Below are 23,563 nucleotides of genomic sequence, written 5' to 3' on the forward strand. Positions count from 1 at the left end.
TCATGGTGTTGCTGGCACTTGTCCTCCAGTAGCTTCCCCCCAAATGGAGGCATGTCTGAATCCTTGCAACTATTTTTAAATTGATGGTCTAACTAGGTTTTGAATTCTAGACTGGAAATCATTTCCATTTGGTTGTGAAGGCATTGCTCTACTGCCTCCTAGAGTCCTTTGTTTTAGAAATACATTTCCATTCTCTTTCTAAATCCTTTTTATGTGACCTCTTTTCTCCCAGATGCTGGGTTTGTTTGGGTTCTAAGTTTTACAGTGCGTTTTTTTTTTTTTTGCGGTACACTGGCCCCTCAAGGTTGTGGGCTCTCCCGTTGCAGAGCACAGGCTCCGGACGTGCAGGCTCAGCGGCCATGGCTCATGGGCCTAGCCGCTCCGTGGCATGTGGGATCTTCCCGGACCGGGGCACAAACCCATGTCCCCTGCGTCGGCAGGCGGACTCTAAACCACTGCGCCACCAGGGATGCCCTACAGTGTGTTTTTGCTCTGGATCTTTTGTGTTGAGCCTTCAGTAAACCCCTTCAGTCTGGAGATCCATGTCTTTAATACTGGAAGGTTCTTGTTTTTGTTGTTGTTTTTCTGGCATTATTTTCTCTGTTCTCTTTTTCTCAAACTTATTCTAAAACAATATTTGGATTTAATTTTAGGTGTGAAGCAGATGCTTTTTTGTGTCTCTGTGCCTTTGCATATGCGATTCCTTCTACCTAGGACGCATTTCTTCTCCCATTCCTTCTCCTATCGTAGAAAATCCCTACTTATCTTTCAAAGTACATTTCCAATTTCAGTTCTATGGTGATCCCCTCTCTGATCTTAGGCTGAATAAGACATCCTCTCCTCCTGTATGCTCACAAAGTCTTTTCTGGCGCCTCTAATACCAAACTATAATCTGTTTATACATCTGCCTCCTCCATGATCATAAACTCCTTGAGCAGGATGATGTTTATCCATTTCTGGATCCTCAGTGCCTAACACTGTGTAATGCCATGAATGAATGAATTCAACAAGAGGTGAAAAATGAACATTTCTTCCTCCTGTATGTTAAGCGCCATGCAAGGTAGGTACCATCTCATACATTTTCACTTAATCCTTAGAGCAAACCTCAGATAATAATGGTTTATGCAACAAATATTACCTGGGTTCCTAGTACATGCCAGGTTTGATATTGGTGAAAGGATGAAAAAGCCAAGACCTCAAAAAGACTTTTTTTCTCATACAGTTTTTAAAAATTGACATGCAATTCACATATCATAAAATACATCTGTTCAAAATGTACACCTCAAGGGTATCACCACTAGACAAGATATTTTTTTATCTGTATAAAGGAAATGCTGTATGTATCCTGGGGTCAAGTCAGAAGAGAAAACAGTTTACCAGGGGAAGAAATGCATTCCAGGGAAAGGGAGCAGTATGTGTAAAGGAGTACAGCTCTGAGATGGCCCAGTATTTGGAAAATATGAAAAGTGGAGGGGAGCTGGAGTTTATAGTGAGCAAGTAGGTTGGGCTATTTTATAAACGAGGAATCTGAAGTTCAGAGACGTGAATTAACTCAACTAAGGTCAAACAATTTCTCTTCTGCCAACTTGGGAAAAAGTATCTAAACAGTTACCCCACCACCAATCATTCCCAACAAGCAGGCAGGTGCTGACACCACCAAATACTGTATTATCAAATACTGAATTGCCTCCAAATCCTTTAGCCTTCCAGGAAATAGGCTTCATTTTCTCTCCCAGCTCCTTGTATTACCTAGAACCATTGGCCACAATGACCACCATTAGTTGAACAAAAACATTTCCACTGTGGTTTTTTAGACTCCAAAGGTTAAGGCCACCACAGTGATACTGTCAGTAGGTGCTCTGTCCATGGACAAAATATTGGTCATGAAAGTTAAGATGAAGCCTTAATACTTCATGAGCTCTTTGTTAGGCTAACGTGTTTGCCAATCATATTCCAAGCCCTCTGTATGACCATGAAAGAAGTCTATTTTTCTGGGCTTGTTTTCCTACTTACAAAGTGACATTACCCAGTCACCTTACCACCATCCTGCCCAAAAGAACCATTGGAAAACCATGAGGATCTGTACTGTTTTGAAATTCTTGAGGAAAAGGTCAATATATGCTTTTAAAAGTAATCTGCCTAATACAAGAATTTTCCCAAATTTCTGACCTCAGTGGAACATTCATAAAATTTTTGCTTATTAACCTTAAATTCAGCCCGGATCAATCTCTATTTCCTCTCTCTGGGAAGGGAGGAGGTAGGGGAACTCAGGAGAAAACACGTAGAAAATAAAGTTTTGTCAAGCAGTGGCAATGACTTCTGGATTTCTGTTTTGCATTCGGAGGCTGTTCCATTCTCTATTATGTGAAAGAGCAACTAACTTTGCCTTCTAAGATAATGAACTGTGGGTGCTACAAATCAGAGGTGTGGTGGAAACACATCCCCCATCAGTTACCTATCAAGCTCTTCTCCAGCACTATGTTTACAAACCACCAGCAGGACAGAAGACACAAATTACAGCAAAGACCAGTTATTTTTTCAGAAAAGAAATATGAAAGTGACCTGGTGAAGCAGGGTAGAAGAGTTCACCAGAAGCAAACTCTGCCAAGAATCTTTAGATGCTTGCTACCCACTAGAGAATCCATGCTAAAGTGTTTGCAGTAGGACCAAGGAATTGACATGTCTGAAAATATTATACACAAAAGTTTTACTAACCTTTCAGAGACCAATTATCCCTGCCACTCTTGTTTCTCTTTTAGAATGTGCAGTTTTGAAATACTGGAAGTAAAATAAAGCAAATAGTATGACGGTGATCATACCAATTATCTTTCCCCACAAGGAAATATTTTAAAGCTCATGAGTTCCTGGGGGAAAGAAAAGAAACAAGCATTAAGTGTGTGTCCACTGTCTCAACACACTACTCAGTTATCCTTTGTGTAGCCTTCACAACAGCCAAGAGTTGGTCACTTTATCCTCTCTTTATGGATGAAGAAACTGAGGCTCAGAGATGCTGGAACACTACATGCCACAACCCTGAGGTCTGAATCCTAATCCGAAAGACCTTTCACCGGCCAGTGTTTCCTAGACAAGGATCACCTGGGAGTACTTACAGAAAATACAAAATCCAGGCTCACAGTCAGTCTTCAAAGGAAGAGGCCAAGGAACGTGTATTTTTTAAATTATTTTTAAGAAGCCGCGCTCCCTCCACCCACTTAGTCAACAGGAGAGCTTGAGAAAGAGAGTACTTCACAACCCAGCCAGGAGACCATCCCTACATTTGTGGCTTCTCCAGCAAGAGACCCTCAACGCCCTCAAAATACATAAATAAATAACCAACCCACGCTTCTCCCGTCAAACTATCACCTCTCCTAAAGCCCCCAGAAGTGCAGACCTTGCAATCTTCTTCTGCCCCTTCGCCTCTGAATCCTGCCCATTTTTTTCTTCCCTGTAGAACTTCATTTCCTGGCTGGGACCAGGCTCTAACCACCAGACTTCCAGCCGAGCCCCGGAACTCGCAACCGGTCTCCAGCCTGTCTGGCTCCTTCCCTAGCCCCTCGGATCGGGCTGCTCTCATCCCAACCCTGCCTCTTCCGTCGGTCACGTTGTTTCCTCCGCTTGGAAGGACCTCTTTCCTCTCCGGGCCCTTCCCAATGCTCGGGGAACTCCTACACCGCCTGAGCGCCTCCACTTCCAGTTACCCTCGCCTCCCACCACCCCGGCGGGGGTACTGAACCCGGCCTCGAAGCCTAGCAGCAAGCGTCGGTCCTCCCGGCCGCAGTCCTTGCCCCCTCCTCGCTCGCCTCCCCACCCGCCACCTGGCTTCGCAGCGGTGGCTTGGGAAGCCCTAGGCACTTCCCAGAATAGAGAGCAGCTGCCAACGTCAGGCTGCCGCCGGCCGCGAGGTTCCGGGCGCACGCGGTGCGGGCGGAGGGGACGTTGCTCCGCTCTGGCCTTCCTTCTCCCCTCGCGGGCCGGGAAACTGAGGCCCAGGGCCGGAGCAACTTCCCCGGGGTGCAAGGTCCGTGAAGGCCCGGTCGGTCCTGGGCCCCAAGCGTCCCGACCCCCGTCCGCGCTCCCTCGACCACACGCGCCGCCCGGTTACCCGGGAGAGTGGGGCGGGGAGCGGGTCTCCGAGCGAGCGCTCAGCCCGGGAACGCGCAGGGAGCCGGACTCAGCCAACTCGCCGCGAAAGTTGTGGTCTCCCAGCCTGCCCTCGCTTCTCACCTCCGAGACACACCTTCCCGCCGGCCCTGCAGCCGCGCCCTCACATCCGGTCCACCTTGCGCACACCCCTTTCCACGCTCTCCCACAGCCCCTCGCCCTCCTACGCCTGCGGCTCCCAGCCGCTCCCCCTCGCGCATTCCCACCCGCGCCCGGGGCGCGCCTTCCCCTCCCCGCCGCTCGCCCGGCCTCCGCGCCGCGCCTGCCCGGGGTTCTGGCTCCCGAGAGCCCCAGCCCCAGGCCGCGACCCGCTTCCGCCCGCCCGGCGCGGGGCAGAAGTCCCGGTAGCCGCGCGGAGCGCTCGGAGCGCGGGGGGCGCGAGGCGAGGGGCGCAGCGGCGCGGGGCGGGGAGGGGGCGCTCGCTCGCTCACTCTCGGCTGCGCACACGCCCGTACAAACTCTCACACAGACACACGCGGGGTGCGCTGCCGCCGCCCGCCGCTGCTCCTCCTCCCGCCACCGCCTTGAGAGGGAGAGAGGGAGGCAGAGAGAGCGCTTTGTCCGCGCGCCGCCGCCCGGCCCGGGACTCTGCCCCGAGGAGGCAGCCGCGCCGAGTCCCCGCCTCCGCCTCTGCCCCCGGGCGGGCCGGGCCGGCCGCGGTGGGGGGAGCCAGGCTGAGGGTGGGGGTGGGTGGCGGGCGGGCGGAGGGCGGGGAGGGGGGGCGGAGGAGGAGGAGGGGAGACGAGGGCAGCGGAGGAGGCGAGGAGCGCCGGGTACCGGGCCGGGGGAGCCGCGGGCTCTCGGGGAAGAGACGGATGATGAACAAGCTTTACATCGGGAACCTGAGCCCCGCCGTCACTGCCGACGACCTCCGGCAGCTCTTCGGGGACAGGAAGCTGCCCCTGGCGGGACAGGTCCTGCTCAAGTCCGGCTACGCCTTCGTGGACTACCCCGACCAGAACTGGGCCATCCGCGCCATCGAGACCCTCTCGGGTGAGCAGTCGGCGCTGTCCCCCTCCCCCCGCCTCGCCCAGCTCAGGCCGGGACGGCGCCCGGAGGGAGGCCGAGCCCTGCGGGCGGCGCCCGGCGGGGGCTTTAGCGCCCGCACGTTCACTTCCACGCACCAGACCTTCAACTCTCACCGCCGGCCCGCTCTTGGGACGGCCCGCTCCCCTCCCCCCACGGCTCCGGACTCACCCCTTGCCCTCCCAGCCGCAGCCCTGGGGCGACCCCCGAGCCTCCCCTAGGGTTCCCGAGGCTCTCTCGCTCTCCCGGGGCACCCCTTGTTCCTCCGGCTCCCCGAGTTGCTTTCCAGAGTTCCCCACCCCCATCCTTAGAGAGCCCCAGTCTCCCCTTCTTCCCTGACCTTCCCGTCACCCCTTTTGTCAGGGACCCCCCAAACCCTGAATGTCCTTCTCTCTTGACCGGACCTTACCCCTTCCCGTGCCTCGTGCCCAGGACCTCTCGCCCTCTGGCGTCCCCTGAGCCGCACTCTCCTTTCGAGCCCCCTCCCCAGCTCGCCCCGCGGTCCCCCACTTTTGGCACCCCCTCGGCGCCACCCTGACGATCCCCTCCGAGGTTTCGGGGCTCCCCCCACCCCGCCTTTGCACGACGGCACATCTCTCTCGGTCCTCTCCCGAACCTCAGTCCCTTCTCGCTTGTCTCTCAAGCGCTCCTATTTTTCTCTGAATTTTTTGTCCGATTTTATTGAGAAGAACTCGGGGCTGGGGGCTTTCCGCCGTCTGTCCCCCCGCCTCCCGCTCGGCCAGAAGCACCTTTTTACGAGGTGCCCTGTCTCAACTCGGTGGGGGCCCGGACTGAGAACCGAGAAAGAGGCGACCGGGGGGCCCGCGAGAGCGCTGGAGCCCAGACGGGAGACGGAGAGCGACACACACACACACTCGCGCGCGCGCGCACTCACCAACTCTCCCTCCCGCACACGCACCGCTCGGAGCCGCGCTCGCCCCCAGGCCACGAGCCTGCGCCCCCCGAACCTCGGCCCGGCCGGAGCCCCTTCCCCACAGGCGCGCGGGGTGGGGGCGGGGCAGCGGCGAGGCCAAGGTGACCAGAAGCAGGCGGGGACCCGGCTCTCGCGGAAGCGGCCCCCGGGGGGCTTCGGCGTGTCTCACCAGGGCCACCGGGAGGAGAGGGCAGGGAGGGGAGAGCAGCGGAGCCTTCGGAGCCCGGATTAGCGCAATGGAGAGGTGGGGGCCCAGAGAGGAGCGGGGCCGCGCCAGCCCTGCAGCTTGAGTTTCAAATGAGCTCATCCTTTCAAATTGGCGCCGCTCTTTATTAAATTTGTTTTTCCGGTAATGCCACCCACAGCTATACCTGGGGTCGGGATCTGGGCTCGCACCCTTGCCACCTCGTCCCGGGGAACAAGGCGACATGGGGCGCCCACCTTTTTTCTCCACTGGGAACCAAGTTTGCCCAGCTCGAGCAGGGTAGGAGACCCCTTGAGGGCGCCCGAAGGCGGAGCCGGAGCGTGGAGTTCTGTGCGTGCCCCTCCTAGCCCCCCGCCGGTTTGATCGCAGGAAGGTTCTGAGTGCTTTAATTTCTGTTTTAAAGGTAAAGTGGAATTGCATGGGAAAATCATGGAAGTTGATTACTCAGTCTCCAAAAAGCTCAGGTAAATAATATTTTGCTTAGTTTTTTTGTGTGATTGGTCTTACGTCTAAATAAAAAAAATACACTCAGTTTTTAAAAATGTGCTTGTATAGTTTTTTTTAAAAGGCGTTTGTTTGTTTTTGTAGTGGAGTTAAAATAGTTTAGAAAGCTACATTTTTTACTTTCATTATATAAGGTGTTTACTGTACTTGGAAAGTATCTGGTGCCTTATTGGGGGTGGGTGGCGAACTCTAGCTGTGTTAAATTCGCTGGGACCGTTTAACTTGTTTATGAAAACTTGCCTCCCACCCGCCACTCCCACCCCTGCCCCCCAGCACAATGGCAACAAATGCTTGTCAAGACTTCCTGTGAGATGTTAAGAGTAAATATTTACTGTGTCAGCTAAATTGCTTAACTAAACTTCGCGATTATTGCGATTAATTAGTTTTCTTTTTTAGATACCTTAGTGTTGGATAATAAAATAATTCAGCAAGGGTCGATATTTTTGCATAGTGCTTTAAACAAGTAGGTTGTTTGGATTAGGTGGCAGTTAAAAGCCAGACTTTTTTAGTCACAGAGACTACTGAATATTGCTTCTGAGCGTTTTCTTGTTGTTGTTGTTTTTAAGATATGTTTGAGGCTAAACAAATATCACTGTGAAATCTATAATTATATTTAAGTGCACTGTTGTTAATGAAGGACTAAAAAGTTTTGTGGAGGTTGGATTTCTCCACAGTGATTTGCTTACATGAGAATGTCTGTGAGGAGAGAATGAGGGAGAACATCTTTGTTTAAAGTTTATTGTGGACTTTAAATTTGGGCCCTTTATTACTCATTCTAGATTTTTTTTCTGTGTGTCGTAACTTAGTTTATATCCCATTCACATACATTTCTTCACCATTAGTCATTAAGTAGCTGAATTGGAGACTCTAAGTGAAGTCTTTGACTTACCACCTTTACAGTTTGTGATTCTCAATAGTGTAACCATTTACTTGATTTTTGCCAGGATTGAATAGATTTTAAAACAAACTATCCCAATTGTTAAATACATAGATGTTTTGCTTAAAGGGTTTCTAAAAATGTGTGCACATTTCCAGATATGTTTTAACTAAGCAACAGAATATCTTTTGTTTGCCAATGATTCCAGTGGCATATCAGAAAACTACTTAATAACTTAAAAAAAAAGAGGTAAAAATTATGACTTGCAGTTTCATGTGTAATATTAAGCTAGTTCTTCTCTCTAGGAAGAAATGTAATGTGCAACTGATTAATTTTTAAATTAAGTATTTTAAGTTTGTATGCTTTTCTTAAAAAAATTTTTTTTTGCTTGAGAAATCGAAGTTGAAGCTTTTTGATACATTAACTATTTACTGTAAGTTGAAATTACTCATCTTATAACACTTGAATATTGGATGAACATATTGAACAAGGTTTGAAAGAAGCACCCAAAATATTTGATGGGTTATGTTTCTATAAATATCTAATTCTGTTGGCTGTATAATTGTTTTGAGGGGTTTTTTTGGTTATAATTAGTAAAAATTGGTAGAATTTTATCTTTGGTTAGTTGGTGTCTCATTTCATGTTGCAAAGTATATTATTTAATGTTGCAATGTAAGTGAAATATTAGTTTATCTAAAGTTATTAACATCTCTTGAAACTTCCCACAAATATATTACGTTTTAACTTTTTTCTTTCAAAATACAGAGGTTATTTGCTGTTAGCTGGTGGGTCATTTAGATGATTTTGCTGTGTTTATAAGAGTTCAGAATTAAAAGCTTGTCCCAAATTTTTAGTATTAATTAAATAAAGAGCAATCTAGGACTTATACAGCTCTATTGGTACATGATTTCTTTGAACACTGTGGGTAATATGAAATACCTAGGAGGTAGATTGAAATGGGCTGTGTATGATTCACTACTCTGAAGATGTCTGACATGCCAAATGTATGCATAAGCTGCTGCTGTAGAGGGCTGCTTCATTTCTGATTGGATAGCTTTGATCTTTCTTCCTTTCCTTTATTAGTTTAAAATGCAGAAATTAGTTACTGGTACTGCAGGCTAAGGGAGAGAGAGCTGATGCCTGGTGTTGTGTACTGAGCTCAGACTCCTGGGAGGAGGCAGCTGTGTGTTCTCATGTACAGGGCTCCACCACGGAGGGGACTCTCAAAAACAGGGTACTGTGACATTTGAAACCAAAGCTTTTATGTTATATGGTGACTATTTTGGTGTTCTTTTATTGCACTTCCATGAAAATTAACAAGTTAAAAGTACATTTGTTGGCCTTCAGTCAGTTCTATATGTGGTTTTTGTGTTAGTAGAAGTGAAAATGTGAAGAAAACAATTCATCCTCATTGCTTGCTTACTTAAAAAACCATTCCACAAGTGAGTGCTCATTTTCTTTATATTGTTCTGATTTCTTTCTGTTCTCAAGAATCAGTTTTAATATCTATATTCCAAATAGATTTTTTTTAACCTAATGATACTTGGGAGGAGATGTTTTTTATCTTAAGTTATGAAAATATTGGCATGCCATTTGCTTACCAATTGGATCTTTTGTTAAATATCATTCTAGCATTATTTTATATGTGCTGTTTTTGTAGACAGACTAGATAATATTATTTTCTCAGGGTCACTTAAAAGTAGAAAACTCTTTTTTCTTTTGCCACATGTGCTTCATTCTTATTAAATGCAAATTATTGTAATGTAAACCATGTACAAACCATCTATTCTTCTTACTTTCTAAGTTGTCTTCAGGCTCTGTTGAATAAAAATCTTTGATTCTTTTTTCTCTATTTGCATTTCTTGGTAGCATATATGAATCAAAGATTTCTTAAGGAAGAAAAAACAGACAAAGGGCTGTAAAAGTTGTGGAAACTTCCTTGATAGAAATTTCATTTTTGATGTTGATGAGAGTTTAGTTTAAAAAAAATTTATATACTATATGTATCTACACACATGCACACACACACACACATATTACATAAATTGTTTTGAGCTAAGACATACGCTAACCTGAATGTGCTTTGTAACTAAAGTTGAATGATTCTGTGAGAAACAAAACTTTGAAAAATGCAATTTCTGCCCACTTCTAGGAAGTAACTAAGTGGTGCTAGACATGCTTTCACTGAGATGGTGAGAATACTATGAGGTAGTGTAGGGAAAAGCTATGAATTTGTCTTTCATGAGTTAAAAATCAGTAATTGTGTTCTCTCCAATGCAAATGAATTTGGTCTCCTATAGGAATGTTAAAGAAAACAGTATCTCAATTGTGTTTTGCTTGTATGTACTACATTGTGTATAGTTGAATTAAATACCAAAAAGAAAAAAAAAAACCCAACCACCCAACCTCAAGCCCTCCCTGCAACAAAGGCTTTTGATGGATCAATTTTTAATTTTGTAACAACAGAAAAGACTTTATTAGGTTAAAATCATATGGTACCCTATTTCAAGAATTTGTTGAATTAGAAATTAAGGCCTGGATTTAATTGTATAGATTCCATGTGTGGATATTTTACATATATATATATGTACACACACATATGTATATTACTGTAAGGTTAGTTTTGATTTGACTTTGACATTTAGTTTCCCATTTTAAAAAAAGGCTAGTAATTTTTTTATGCCGTTCTAGGTAATGCCATAGAAAATTACACATTTTCGTGACCTTTAAGAGATAAGTGTTGGGATTAAAATAGAAGCAATAAAGAAAAAAATTACTTGGTAATTCAGGTTTAAAATTCTAGCTTGTGTTTTTAAAAGACTGGTCATTGTTTTTTACGTTATTTGGTTAAATATTAAAAGCCATTGAAATCTACAAAGCGAAATAGATGTTATATGGGGCTTGATCTTCCAATTTGACAAATTCATATCAATTTTAAATTATATTGTAGTGATTTATAAAAGTACTAGATGGCTAAACACATGAACGTTAATTCTAAAAGGTGATTTGGTGATATGTAATACATTTGTCAAATTGTGTTTTTTTAAATAATAATGTTTCTTTGTAATTATGGCTGGGTATAAGATGACCAGTAAGGGATGGTCTCAGAGTTTTGTTTTTTATTATGTTAGCCTGAGATTATCATTTATATAGAGAAGATGAGAGAAGATTAATAATATTTGTAGAACACCTTTTATACATAATGATCTAAAGCACAATATATTTTCTTTAAGAAGAAAAATTTTAAAGGATGTTATAAGATTTAGAACTAATACATATCAAAATCAACATTTCACTATTATTTTGAGTAAGTGCTTTTTATTTTACAGAGGTTGTTCCAGTTTTTTAGATGGGGGGAATGTAAATGACATTGAAATGTGCATAAAAGGGTGGTAATTTGGGCACATTTATTAAAAGTCAGAAAGTTATGAAAATCAGATTTCTGTAAGAACTATTTATACATATTTGATACTTTCAGCTTTCTAAATATTTGCTGTCTCCTGCTGAATCACTCTTCCAAGTCTGCTAATGAAATCCTCAAAAGTAGATGAGCAATTGGTCAGTTGTTAGAGGACATAATTTGAGTTTAAGTGCATCAATCTCTGTGGTTCAGCGGGGTGTGTGTGTGTGTGCACACGTGCGTGTGTGTTTTATGGGAGACAGTAGTTTCAGACCAATGGTATCAAGAGGGAAGAGGAGGATATCTTTAAATTAAACAGCAAATGTTCTGGATTTTAGTCCTGACAAGGCAAATGAAAATTGCTAGGTGTTTGAACCTTGTGGTAAATAAAGGGAGTCAAGTGCAATAATATGTGCCTTGAGTGATGCATAACTCTTGCAGGTGTTTAACCTTGTGGGAGCCAGGGCACAGACACCTGTAGTGGCTTCTTCAGTGAGCATGCTACTGGAAGGACCATTCTGTGGGAAATTTACTCTCCTTCACTTTTGCTTGGATGTCCCCTCTCACTAAGAGAATTGGCAAATGATTCTGTGTAGGCTTTGATTTTCTATAGAAGATTTAAGATTTGAATATGGATTTTCATTTAGAAATTCTATACTGTGGAAGACAGTGTATTATTTTGCATAACAAAAGTACTCTGAGAGAATCAGTTTCATTAGAAGAAGCATAGTATTGAGCTGGTTTCTTTGGAGGCTATTAAAAAAGTTGAATAATAAATTTCAAAAATATATTTTAAAAAATTATATTTAAATGCCACCAAAATGTCTTCAGTGTTCTTATTGGTGTTGAAGAAGAAAGTGGTGGGGTTTGGCTAAACCAATTTTTTAAACCAGCTTTCTAAAAATTTTAGTCAAAAGCATAATTTCTAAAAGTTATGATTAACTTCTTAATTTGAAGAATGGGAGAGTTCTGTTTAACAAAATTTGCCCAAGTAATTTGTTAGTCAAGGTTTGTCCTTTTTACACTCAAATTAAAGTTCAAGTTAGTTTGGGTAGTCATTCAAAACACTATCACTGAAGAAAACATAATAACAAATAAACAACAAACACCTACCAGTAAAGATAACAGTCTTTCCTTTCATTTATCACCATTAAAATATTTTTTTAAATCTTTTACTTTATAATTTGACTTCATGCTTACAAACTTGTAATTTTCATTTGGTGGCATGGACTGTATGGGTTCTATTTTGGGCAGCAAAATTGCAGAGTGCTCAGAGCATTATTTTTAAGGTTTTTCTTTTCCTGTTTTGATCATGTACTTTAGTCTGGTCTTTCCATAAAATAGTGAAGAAAAATTATTTTCTTTTACAGAAAAATTCAGATTTTGTTACTTTGGCTTCCAAAGAGGAGGGAGAATATAATTACTGTTTCTTTAATTTGGTTTAGTGTTTGATAGCATGTTGAGGTGTTGAATAAGTAGACCAGAGAAAATGGATACTTTTGAATTAATAGCAGGCAATCAAGTCCAAAATGATGTCCATCATTTAATAGATATGTTTCTTCCCCAAGCCTCTGGTCCTCACTAAATAATAAGCTTACATTTTGGACACATGTTTTGTTTATTCTTGGATTTCCTATTTATTTATCTGTTCTATACTTTATTTCTTAAAATGTGAAGATTTAGTTAGAATTTTCCTGTTTATTATCAAGAATATTTAGTTAGAATTTTCTGTTTATTACCAAGAATATTTCATAAAATAGGTATTTCAGTAAGTCCATTAAATGAAAATTAAGAGTTCTGATGCATGTTTTAGACTTTCTTCTATCTATCTATATCAAGGAAAATGTTGTACCTAATGACCAGGATAATCTGTATGGGACGATTGCAATGAGAATGATATTTTCAGTTTTTCTTATTATCATACAATTAATGTGTACCAACATGTGAGGATTTGCCCTATGGGGGAAGGTTGGACTTTTACTTTTTGTTGTAAATGTGATCAGAAAGGTAATATCATGATTCCATGTGTTGACATGTAAATAATACTAGATAAATGTATATTTATGTGCCTGCATCTCATATTCACATAGTACTGATAATATCTCAGCTTCTTCAACACATTATTTCATTTATTCTAAATAATAATTATGTGAAGAAGAAAGGACAGTTAATATTATTCCTTTTTTTAGATGAGAAAACTCAGTCTCAGAGAAATTTAATAATTTACCTAAGGTCACATTACTATTAAATAGTAAAGCTAGGGTTAGAACTTCTGATTCTCAGTCCAGCGTACTTCACCTACATTTACTTTGTTTATTAATTAAAGAAGTTATCTGAAAGTGTTGTACAGTTCAAAGGTTGCCATTCAAGAGTGATGGAAAGATATAAATATAGATTTGTTTGTGAATCACCCTTTGCAATGATCTTATTCTTAATCAATCCAAATGATCTGTACTTTGTTATAGTTTTTAAGAAAAAAATTAGAAACAGAGGTCATTTTTAAATTACTGGCAGTATCACTGTGCTTGCCCATAGACAGAAGTGGGGTATGCCTAACCAAGAAGGTTGGATCTTGATGTTGTTGTTACATTGCTTTTTTTAGTGTTTGCATTCCTTGTATTATGACATAGGACATTGCCGAGAAAGATGTTTCAACAGCTGAGCCACACAGATTACACAGGTAGCCCTGGTCAAGACCGTGTGCCACATGGTAAAGGAAAGTCAAGCTCAAGGAATCACTTGGGTGGGTTCGTTCCAGGTTTCAGCCAATCCATTGCCAGAGGGCAGGACTGTTTCGTTTTAAGTGTTTTGTTGGTAGCTGCCAAGTCTTTCCTGAGATTTGGTGTCTCTCTCTGATTCACTTTCTGTACAGAATATGGCCTTTGGCCTCTCTTGTGGGAGTGAAATGAATGTTAATAGGATAGCATCCCTAAAGTTCTCTGAGTTCCTCATTAATGATATAGTCACTCAAAAGCATATACTAAATAACTAAGCATGTGAAGAACAGTCCATTTCCCCTTAATTGTGAACTTTGCCTGCATTTATCCTCGTTTCCTTTAACTTTTGTGTAGTATCATATTTATGGTGGTGGTGGAAGGGAGGAAGAAATTATCAAGAAAAAGGTAAGTGAAAGAAGATTATTTCCAACTCCCTAGGCATTTCATTTCTTTAACTTAGTAGAGCCCAGAGTAGGGTATTGCATGTTCTGTGGCATTCTGACTCAGAAGATGGGGAAAAGGAAGAAAGGTAACTAATACTTGCTGAGTAGTTAATGTGCTAGGCATTGGACTAGGCCTTCTCCATATTTTTTTGTATACAGCCGAGAGAGATCTGAATTTCATCCCTTTCACAGATAGGGCTGTAAAGCTTTGGACTCCAAAGCAACTCCTTCTACTGACCAAACCTGCTTCAAAGAAGCAGTGGGCGTCTTACCCTTGCTTACCATCTAATTTGTATACAGTAACAGCACCCTAGCAATAAAGTAGGAAGTTGTGATAATGTGTACATAGGTAATAGAGTAACTTTGTATGTTTTTCCTAACTCAGAATTAGAGCTAAAGTTTACATGTATACAACAGATATGCTGAGGAAGATAGATAAAGGACTGACTAACTGAAGTTAGTATATTTTTAATTTAGTGTAATTGAAAAACAACTGAAAGTGTTAGTCATAATTTGAAGAAACTTTCTTGAAGTAGACCTATAGTAGAGGCATTAGTAATTACTTAAAGATAAAAAGATTTTAAAAAAATCATTGTAGTTGAAAGTTAAGTGTAAAAAACATATGTATGCAGTGGGGTGGGGTGGGTAGGGAGGGTCTGTATTTTTGCCTTTGGCCCAGATACTTTTTTTAAATCCTGGAAAAAAACACCTCAGACTTTTTTGTGTAGAACCTAGAGTGTTGCACAAAGTGTGGCATGCTTTCATTTTTATCTGTATATTTTAAAAAGTGTCTATGATTTGGAGATGGAAATATGGAATTCTTGCACATTATCTTCTATAGAGTGGTTCATCTTATTAACATTAGAAAATTTTAAACCTTTTAATTAATTAATTAATGGCTGCGTTGGGTCTTCGTTGCTGTGCACGGGCTTCTCATTGTGGTGGCTTCTCTTGTTGTGGAGCACGGGCTCTAGGCACGTGGGCTTCAGTAGCTGTGGCTCGAAGGCTCTAGAGAACAGGCTCAGTAGTTGTGGCACACGGGCTTAGTTGCTCTGTGGCATGTGGGATCTTCCCAGATCAGGGCTCGAACCCATGTCCCCTGCACTGGCAGGCGGATTCTTAACCACTGTGCCACCAGGGAAGCCCTTAAACCTTTTTGACAATGAAAGATTCTGAAAGCACAGGGAGTAGAAAGATTTGTATATTCTTTTTGATACACTGCTTAAGCATATTACGCATTCATAACTTTTTTTGTTTTTTTTTAGTAAATAGGACTTGAGATACAATTATGCTACCAATGGAATGAGATATACAAGAATTTTGCTTCGTAGATATAGAGGTGGTGCTTTTTTGATAAGAAGGTAATTTTATGAAAAAAATTTTATTATAAGATGAAAAATAATGGCTTTTCTCAGTCAAGAGTATTATCAGAAAAGATTTTTATTGCTACATTTATATATTCTTTTTTACTCTTTCTCTTTGAAAGTAAAGCAAAAAACTGTTTCATTGAATGGTGGTTCTGTGGACAGGTTAACCTCAAACCAGCTCACGAAATAGAGGCTATTTCTAAAAAGCTTACGTGAGGACAGGCTGTATAGTTTTTGTTACGTGGAGACCTTTTACTTTAGTCCCTCTTGATCTTTGTGATTTTAACAATGCATATTTGAAAAAGGGATGTTTTGTCTCTTCATTGTGTAGATAAGGTTTTGGAGTAAAAGTGTTTGTGCATCATTATATGAGAGAGTCGGAGATAGATGATGAAAAAGTTTAACGCTGAAAAACTGGAGTTTAACCTCTTCAATTATTAAGAACAGAGGGAGGAGGGAAGCAAGGAAGGAGGAAGAAAGGAGGAAAGGAAGGAAGGAGAGAAAGAGGGATGGAGGAAGGGAGAAAGGATACAGGTAGCCGTAGAAGCATAGGTGGCTGAACTTTGTTGTGCAGCTTGTACGGTCTGTAATTCCAGAGCATGTGAGAAAGACTGGTACTCACTGGTGGTGGGTGGGAGACAGTAAGTGATGCCATTGGTGGTAGCAGGACCAGGAGGCTCACACAAGTTGTTTTTTGACGTTTAAAAACCCTTAGAGTATGTGGTTGGCCTACCCCACAAACGGTCTTATATTTCTTTCTTTGAGGCCCTGCACTGGCCAGTTCCTGTCTCTCATTCTCCTTCCCCTTTGTACTTCGCAGGGATGGCTGGGCAGGACTGGAAGGTGCCTGGTGTGTGGGGCCTGCCTCCAGCCTGGTGCCCCCTCGCTGGCGGAGTCTGGGGAAGTGGGGAGGCATGTGTGTGCTTGCTCAGTGTGCTGGAATGTATGGGCTCTGTGGCTCACGCTTCCTCGGAATGTGCCACAGACACGCTCCTCCATGGTCTCCACGGTCCTGGGGGTCAACCCTCATAAGCTTTTGTGAGTAGTTGAAAACTTGGGATGGAATTTCCCAGTGCTGAAAGTTCAGGCTACTGTTTTTCCCCCCTGAAGTGGATTTGTGTTTATTCTTTGTAAAGGAAAAATATCTACTAACAACAACCATTGAAGAACAGAAAAGAATTTGTGGGTGCGTAAATAACCTGGCTTTTCTCCTGGATCCAGCTGTACTCTTTTTTCCCCTCTCTTCAGACTGATAGTGATGTCTTCAAATCATGGACACTGAATTTGTAAACTAAGCTCTTTAAAACTCCCCGAGTTGTGTCGCTGCTAAAGATGATGAAATCAAGGATCTTTAGAAACTAGGTTTTGTGTTTTTTTAAATAAATTTTATTTATTTATTTTTGGCTGCGTTGGGTCTTCCTTGCTGCGCACGGGCTTTCTCTAGTTGTGGTGAGCGGGGGGCTACTCTTCACTGCGGTACGTCGGCCTCTCACTGCGGTGGCTTCTCTTGTTGCAGAGCACGGGCTCTAGGTGCACAGGCTTCAGTAGTTGTGGCACACGGGCTCAGTAGTTGCGGAGCACGGACTCTAGGTGCGCAGGCTTCAGTAGTTGAGGTGCACGGGCTTAGTTGCTCCACGGCATGTGGGATCTTCCCGGACCAGGGCTTGAACCCGTGTCCCCTGCATTAGCAGGCGGATTCTTAACCGCTGCGCCACCAGGGAAGCCTGAGAAACTAGGTTTTAAGCTCAGATTTTTTAAAATATAGGATTTAATCTCCTTTCTAAGGAATAAAAAACAAACTGCTGGTTGGTTAATATTCTTTAAATTTTTTAGTTGCTTAATATTTTTTTAAAATTTAGATTTTATTTATTTTATTCTTCACTAAAGATTTGCAATGACAAAGGCGCTGGTGGCTCCATTATTTGAAATAAAGACAGGGATTTAGGTTTATGAAGTAGGTAAGTTAAAAAGGAATTTTGTTGTAAGGGTTATAAAAGAATTGAGAACAGGTGGCTGGTTCTGATGTAATTCTTTATACATCTTAAGAGGTTTGCCAGGGAAGAGTTAGCTCTTTGGTTCATTGATTTTTGTATTAATGGTTTGCCATATGTGTCTATTTCAATAGTGATTTCAAAACAATAATTCTGATATTGCAAATGATTTGTGGCTTTAGTTCACCTATAACAATCATGGTCAAGGTGTTAATACCTGCCTTAAAAATTTCCAGGCCAGAGTCACATGTTTTATTCCCCACACTAGTGCTTTTAACAGAGTGTTCCACGGAGCCTCAGGATTCTGAGGAGATGCCAAATTTATGGGACGAGGGAGTGGACATATGTACCTGGGGGATCCTGTCTTCTTACCAACCTTTCAATTGGAAGACAGCTGCATTCGTTGTTTTATATATTGGAGTTTGGTCTAGAATTTGGATTAGCAGAGGGGCTTGCTGCTTTGAAAAAACAGTTTGGAAGTATCTGTCCTATAGTGTGTAATTCTGGGCCTTGAGTCCATCCCTTCCTTGATCAGGTATTCTAGCAGATGCAAACCTCTTTCCTGAGGAAAGTTTAGACCCTGCCTCCCTTACTTGTGAATCCTGTGGAATGGCCTTCCATCTTCCGTCACTTTCGCTTTAGTAACAACTGTTTGCTTTGCCAACTGCATGCCAGACTACTAAATCTATGGATTTTTCTACAATCAACAGCACAGATTGTTTGCCCTTCAGGAACTTTCCAGGGAGCTCCTTGGGCAATAATTGTACTCTAGCTCTTGGCAGAGCCATTAGAGTCAACTGACTTTGTACAGTGATGGGTCTGGTGACATGAGACCCTCTCATTCATCAAGAACAAGTTTTTGCTTTAGGAGGTGCAAGCAGGATGGCCTTCCTACCCCTTCTTCAAGCAGAGCAGCCCTACTTTTATCTGGTGTGTGTGTTGGGGTTCCATGAACAGAGGTGATCTTCAAAATATTTTCACCTTGGTAGAGTGGATGCCCAACAAATCAGAAGGGACCTGAGCCATTATACTCTAACGTGCACTTTTTCAGTATCAGTCCTGCATGTATGATTCTTGTTCAAAAACAGGATATTACTTCCAAAAATATTATTTTTTCGATGATTTCTTAACTTATGGCCAAAGACTCTTGGGGGGAGTCCTTATAGTCCTGAGGGAGAGAGGGAGAGGGAGAGGGAGACTGGGACACTGCCCTTTGAGCTCTCCTCCATGCCCCTATGCTTTACCACTCTTAACTTCCTGCAGATTGGTCTTCAAAGATTAATGATTTCATAATATGCGCTCAAGTTTTATTTTATAGTAAGACTGTTCTAATAGACCACCATATATTTACAGGGGTCCACACTTAGATTCCTGCAGATGACATAAGTGGTGGCAAAGGGGGGGTGTTCTATGGAGTGTAGGAGGGGTAGCTATTAGCTCCAACCAGAAATCAGAGTTCTTATTTTAAATATTTAAATTTCTCAACCATTGAAAAAATTTTGGAGACACTGTGAGAGTCAAAGAAGAGAGCAGGTTCATCTGGCTCACGGGTTGCCAGTTTGCAGTCTCTGCCGCATGAAAGTCTGCATCCTCTTCAAAATATTGTCAAAAACACTCTCTTATGTTTAGTATCTCTTACCTTTAAGGCTGTCTGTGAGTGAGAGGGGAAAGTCCTTCTCTTGATAAACTGGATAAACTAGTATGTCTCTTATCTAATGATGATAGCTGTTTGGAAGCTCAAAACTAAAATTAGGTCTCAGAGCAACCATCCTTCGTCTAGTTTTCTGGAATAATTATTTTCTCCATTAAAGAGTACCCTATAGTTTTATCTTTATGTAGAGATCTTATTTTGCTTCTGTTGTATTTAGCCATCTAAGATCCTTTGGTAAATATAGAATTTACATATGCTGAATATGTGACACTCTTATAAGTTTATGTAGTATTTCAGAATACATGTTCATGAGAAAAAAGTAAACCTCTATTTTCATATAATTGGAGGAACATGTTTCCATATCAGTCTAAATTCTTCTCCAGTTAAACACTAGGCCAACTACAGATAATGTTTTAAACCATTTCTTAAGAAAATACGATTCTCATATGTCCAGCAAACATTTTTAAAAATAAGAACTTGAGTTCTGCCTATAAATCAACATCTGATGTAAGGCAGGTAGTTTGAAAAGCATAGAGTATACCTGGTAGGAAAATTTGGTGGTGAAAAAAATGTGCTTTTAAATACGTTTGAAAAATGTTTTGGTTACTGTTGCACTTTCTTGTATTTAAGTTGAGGAAATTGAAAGCCATATGGATTCTGCTTCTGGGCCCTGGGTAAATACTCATTAAGGCCAAACTAAATGAGAACTGCCAATTGCCTAAGGGACCTTTTTTAAAAAAAAGAAAAGAAAAGACAAGAAAAACAAAACACTTTTCTGACAGTTGGAATTAGCATTTTTTAAATGTATCTTTTTGTTCTATAATTTACATACATAATGAAATAGCCCATTAGTGATCACCATAATGGTGAGGTAAAGCCCTTGTCTTGGAGAACTGTTAAGTTAGCAAGTCATCTATGGTAAGGCATAATAGAGTGGACAACTTGGTGATAGGTAAGTAGATTGAATTGTGAGGTGAGAGTGATGCCATGGTAAAAAGAGAATCTTGGGGAGAGAGTAGCTTTTAAGAAGGAAATCACATTTTGGGTATGTTGAGTTTGATGTCATGTGAGATATCCAAGTGGAGCTCTTCTGAAAGCGGCTACTTGATATAAGACTGAAAGTTAATTTAGAAGTAATTATTAGAATTAAAGTATAGTTTTAATAGAATATTTTTTTTCTCAAAGGCAATTTTGTAGAAGCTCTTGATCTTAGAATTTTAGAATAGAATATACACCATGATTTACTGGGGCTTTGAACAGAACTCATCAAGGGGTGGAAAGAACATGGATTTTGGAATCAAAATCACTGAATTTAGACCCCAACCATGTTGCTTACTAGTGTTTCATCTTAGAGCCTAAATTTCACCTGTCAAATTGGATTCTAATACTAAATAATTAATGTTACTGTGTAGTTTATATAACAATGTATTAACATGCATGACACATAGAAAAAACTTATAAATATTGATTCTCTCTCCATTTATTCACCTTCAGCTTGTACTAGAAGTAAATGCCTCACTCGAGGAAAAAAAAAGTTAGCAAGTCATTTATGGTAAGGCATAATAAAGTAGCATACAGGATCAGGGAATTCAGGATTTTATATGTCTCCCCTCATTTGTGATGGATCTAAATGGTCATAGGTTCCACAAAAATAGCTAACTCTATTTTGGGGGCTGGTTTTTTGAATTTTAAAAATTTGAAGTTCCATGTGATCTGGGTCTTATTTTTTATTTCCACTGTTGCATCTTCAATGCCTGGAAATAGCTGCTCATTAAATATTTTTGAATGAATTAATTAAAATTTAAATCATAATTAAGATATCATTAATAATTTACTTTTATTTCTTTCCCTCTTTTTCTCTTTTTTTCCTTCTTTATTTTCAAACAGGGCAGGGGGGATAGCAGTTCAAAGATTTTGCTTTTTTGTGAGTGGTTTTTTCAAACTTTTGACTTAATCTTTTGGCTTAAGTAGAATGAAACCTTCACGGACATTTTAGGTATGAAGTGTCTTTAAAACATGAGGTGAGCTGCAAAAGAGCAGTTGCACAGGGCTGCAAAACGAGTATTAGAAAGCAAAGATTTAGATTTGTTGGAACAAGAATAGGATTTACAAATCAGTCTTCTTTAAAAAAAATAAAGATAGGTTCATCTTAGTACTATTAAATTCAGTATGATTACATGAAAATACAATTTTCCCTGTAGATATTTTTTTCTGTATAACCCAAATTGCATTAAACATCTGCTGAGAATCACAGAAGAAAAACCTGTTGGAAAAAAATGAAAGCAGCTGTCCTTCTATTGCAAGATAATAGGTGGATACAAGAATCAAACTTAAGGTGTGTTTTTATATAGTAAATCAAACAAGATCAGTTTAAGCAGATAGCCTCGAAAGTTATTATGGAAAAAACCGACAAGTACAAAAATGACAGTATTTACCAGTGGATAAGATAATTCATAAGCAAGGAAGAGACTGATCTTAAATTGAGTGTTAATTGCAAAGCAAGATGCTGTCAAGTGCTGTGTATTAGTAATCTGTTACTGCATACGAATTACCCCAAAATTTAGCAATTTAAAACAACCAACACTTATTATGGCACACATTTTCCTAGGGTCAGGAACATGTAGCAGTTTAGCTGGGTTGTTCTAGCTCAGCGTCTTTCATGAAATTGCAGTCAAGTTGCCACCCGGGTCTGAAGTCATCCAAAGACTCCACTGGGCTGGAAGATCTGCTGCGAGGCTCACTCCTGGGGTTGTTGGCAGGCCTCCGTCTTTCTCTGCCTGTGGGCTGGAGGTCTCCGTTCCCCACAGTGTGGGCTTCTCCGTGGGTCTGTGCACAGCATGACAGCAGGCTTCCCTGAGTGAGTAATCCAAGAAAGAGTGACACCACACAGCCTTTTATGGCCTAGTCACTGAGTTGCACGTTGTCACTTCTGCCTTATTTTGTTTGTTAGATACAAGACTCTAGTTCTGTCCACACTCGAAGGGAAGGGACTACTCAAAAGGTGAATACCAAGAGGTAGGGATCATTGGGGACCATCTAGGGCTGAGTTAAGTCAATCAGGAAAAGTCAGCAAGTCAAAGAGAGATTTGGTTGATTTGGCACTTATACTGAAAAGAATAATCCCCTTGTATTAATATTTATAATTAGCTCCTTTTGGAGTGAAACTGGAATTCCTTATAAAACAACAGTAACAACAGTTACAGTTTACTGAATCCTTTTATAATTCTTATTTAATTTTCACAGAACCTTGTAAGTTGAGGAAGGCAGATACTACTATCCTCATTTCATAGATTAGAGAACTGAGGCCCAGATTGTTCAGAGTACTTAGACAGGGTCATATATTCAGTATTTAACCTGAGTTGTTTTTCTTTTCTTTTCTTTTTTGCCTCTTTCTGTTCCTTCCCCTGAAGAATGATTTCAGTTACTTCCATTTTATAAAACACAATTTAATTTTCCCCTTTCAGCCTTATCTAAAAGAGCTGATTTTAAAAAAAAATGCCTAATTGAGAAGTTTAAAACACTGTTCTTGCAGTATCGATAAAGATGTCACTTTTCTGCCAGCAGCAAGAATCCTTTTTGCTATTTTTGTAACTGGGTGAGGTCTGATTTCTCCAAAATTGTGCCACACTGTGGTTAGCCGTGGTCTACGAGAGGAAAATATATTTACCCTTCTTTAAAATCATTGGTTTTCCAAGAAATATGCTATTTACTATACCAAATCTGAGTAAATCTTTCTCAGGCAAAAAGCAGTGGTCACTTTGATATCAGACAAGCCAGTTCTCTTCCCCACTAAAAATACAAAACATCAGGCCCTCAGATCTTTGGTACCTACCTTTGTTATACATTTATTTCTTGAAGATACTTGCTAGTGTTTTTGCATTGTTGTTAAAGCTAGATATATCCCTGTCAGTGTTGAATGATTCATTCTGTGTGAGGATTGTGCAAAACTCATGTAGACCTATCAGCTTTGCCTATAGAATGTGCTAAATTACTTTGACTTCAGTAAAATATACTATTTTAATAGTGATGTCTTTAAATTTTTATTGAATCCCAGTGCTTACTTTATTTCCATATGCTTACTTTACTTGCATATACTTCCCATTACCCAGTCAATCTTTTCTCTTTAAGGTCCTGATAACATGATAGTTAATGTGAAATGAAACTTTAAGGATTTACTATATACAGGGAAAAATATTCAATATCTTATAATAACCTATAATGGAAAAAATCTGAAAAAATATATAACTGAATCACTTTGCTGTACACTGAAACCAATACAATATTTTA

The 23,563-nt window shown here is 41.2% G+C and overlaps 1 protein-coding gene and 1 long non-coding RNA gene across 2 annotated transcripts in view; one reads left to right on the forward strand and one right to left on the reverse strand.

Annotated features, from left to right (window-relative positions):
- Positions 1-23,563, reverse strand: part of LOC309962629 — a 742,666-nt gene that overhangs the window by 663,851 nt on the left and 55,252 nt on the right. The gene's annotated exons all lie outside the window — the stretch shown is intronic.
- Positions 4,977-23,563, forward strand: part of IGF2BP2 (insulin like growth factor 2 mRNA binding protein 2) — a gene marked incomplete at its 5' end in the record, with an annotated part of 162,391 nt that continues 143,804 nt past the window's right edge. The window contains 2 exons of the mRNA XM_082840524.1: positions 4,977-5,154; positions 6,730-6,790. Coding sequence (XP_082696650.1) covers positions 4,977-5,154; positions 6,730-6,790 — 239 coding nt within the window. The remainder of the gene's footprint in view (positions 5,155-6,729; positions 6,791-23,563) is intronic.

Source organism: Leucopleurus acutus (assembly GCF_964270905.1).
Source record: "Leucopleurus acutus genome assembly, chromosome: 5".
In the NCBI taxonomy this organism is placed as follows: Eukaryota; Metazoa; Chordata; class Mammalia; order Artiodactyla; family Delphinidae; genus Leucopleurus; species Leucopleurus acutus.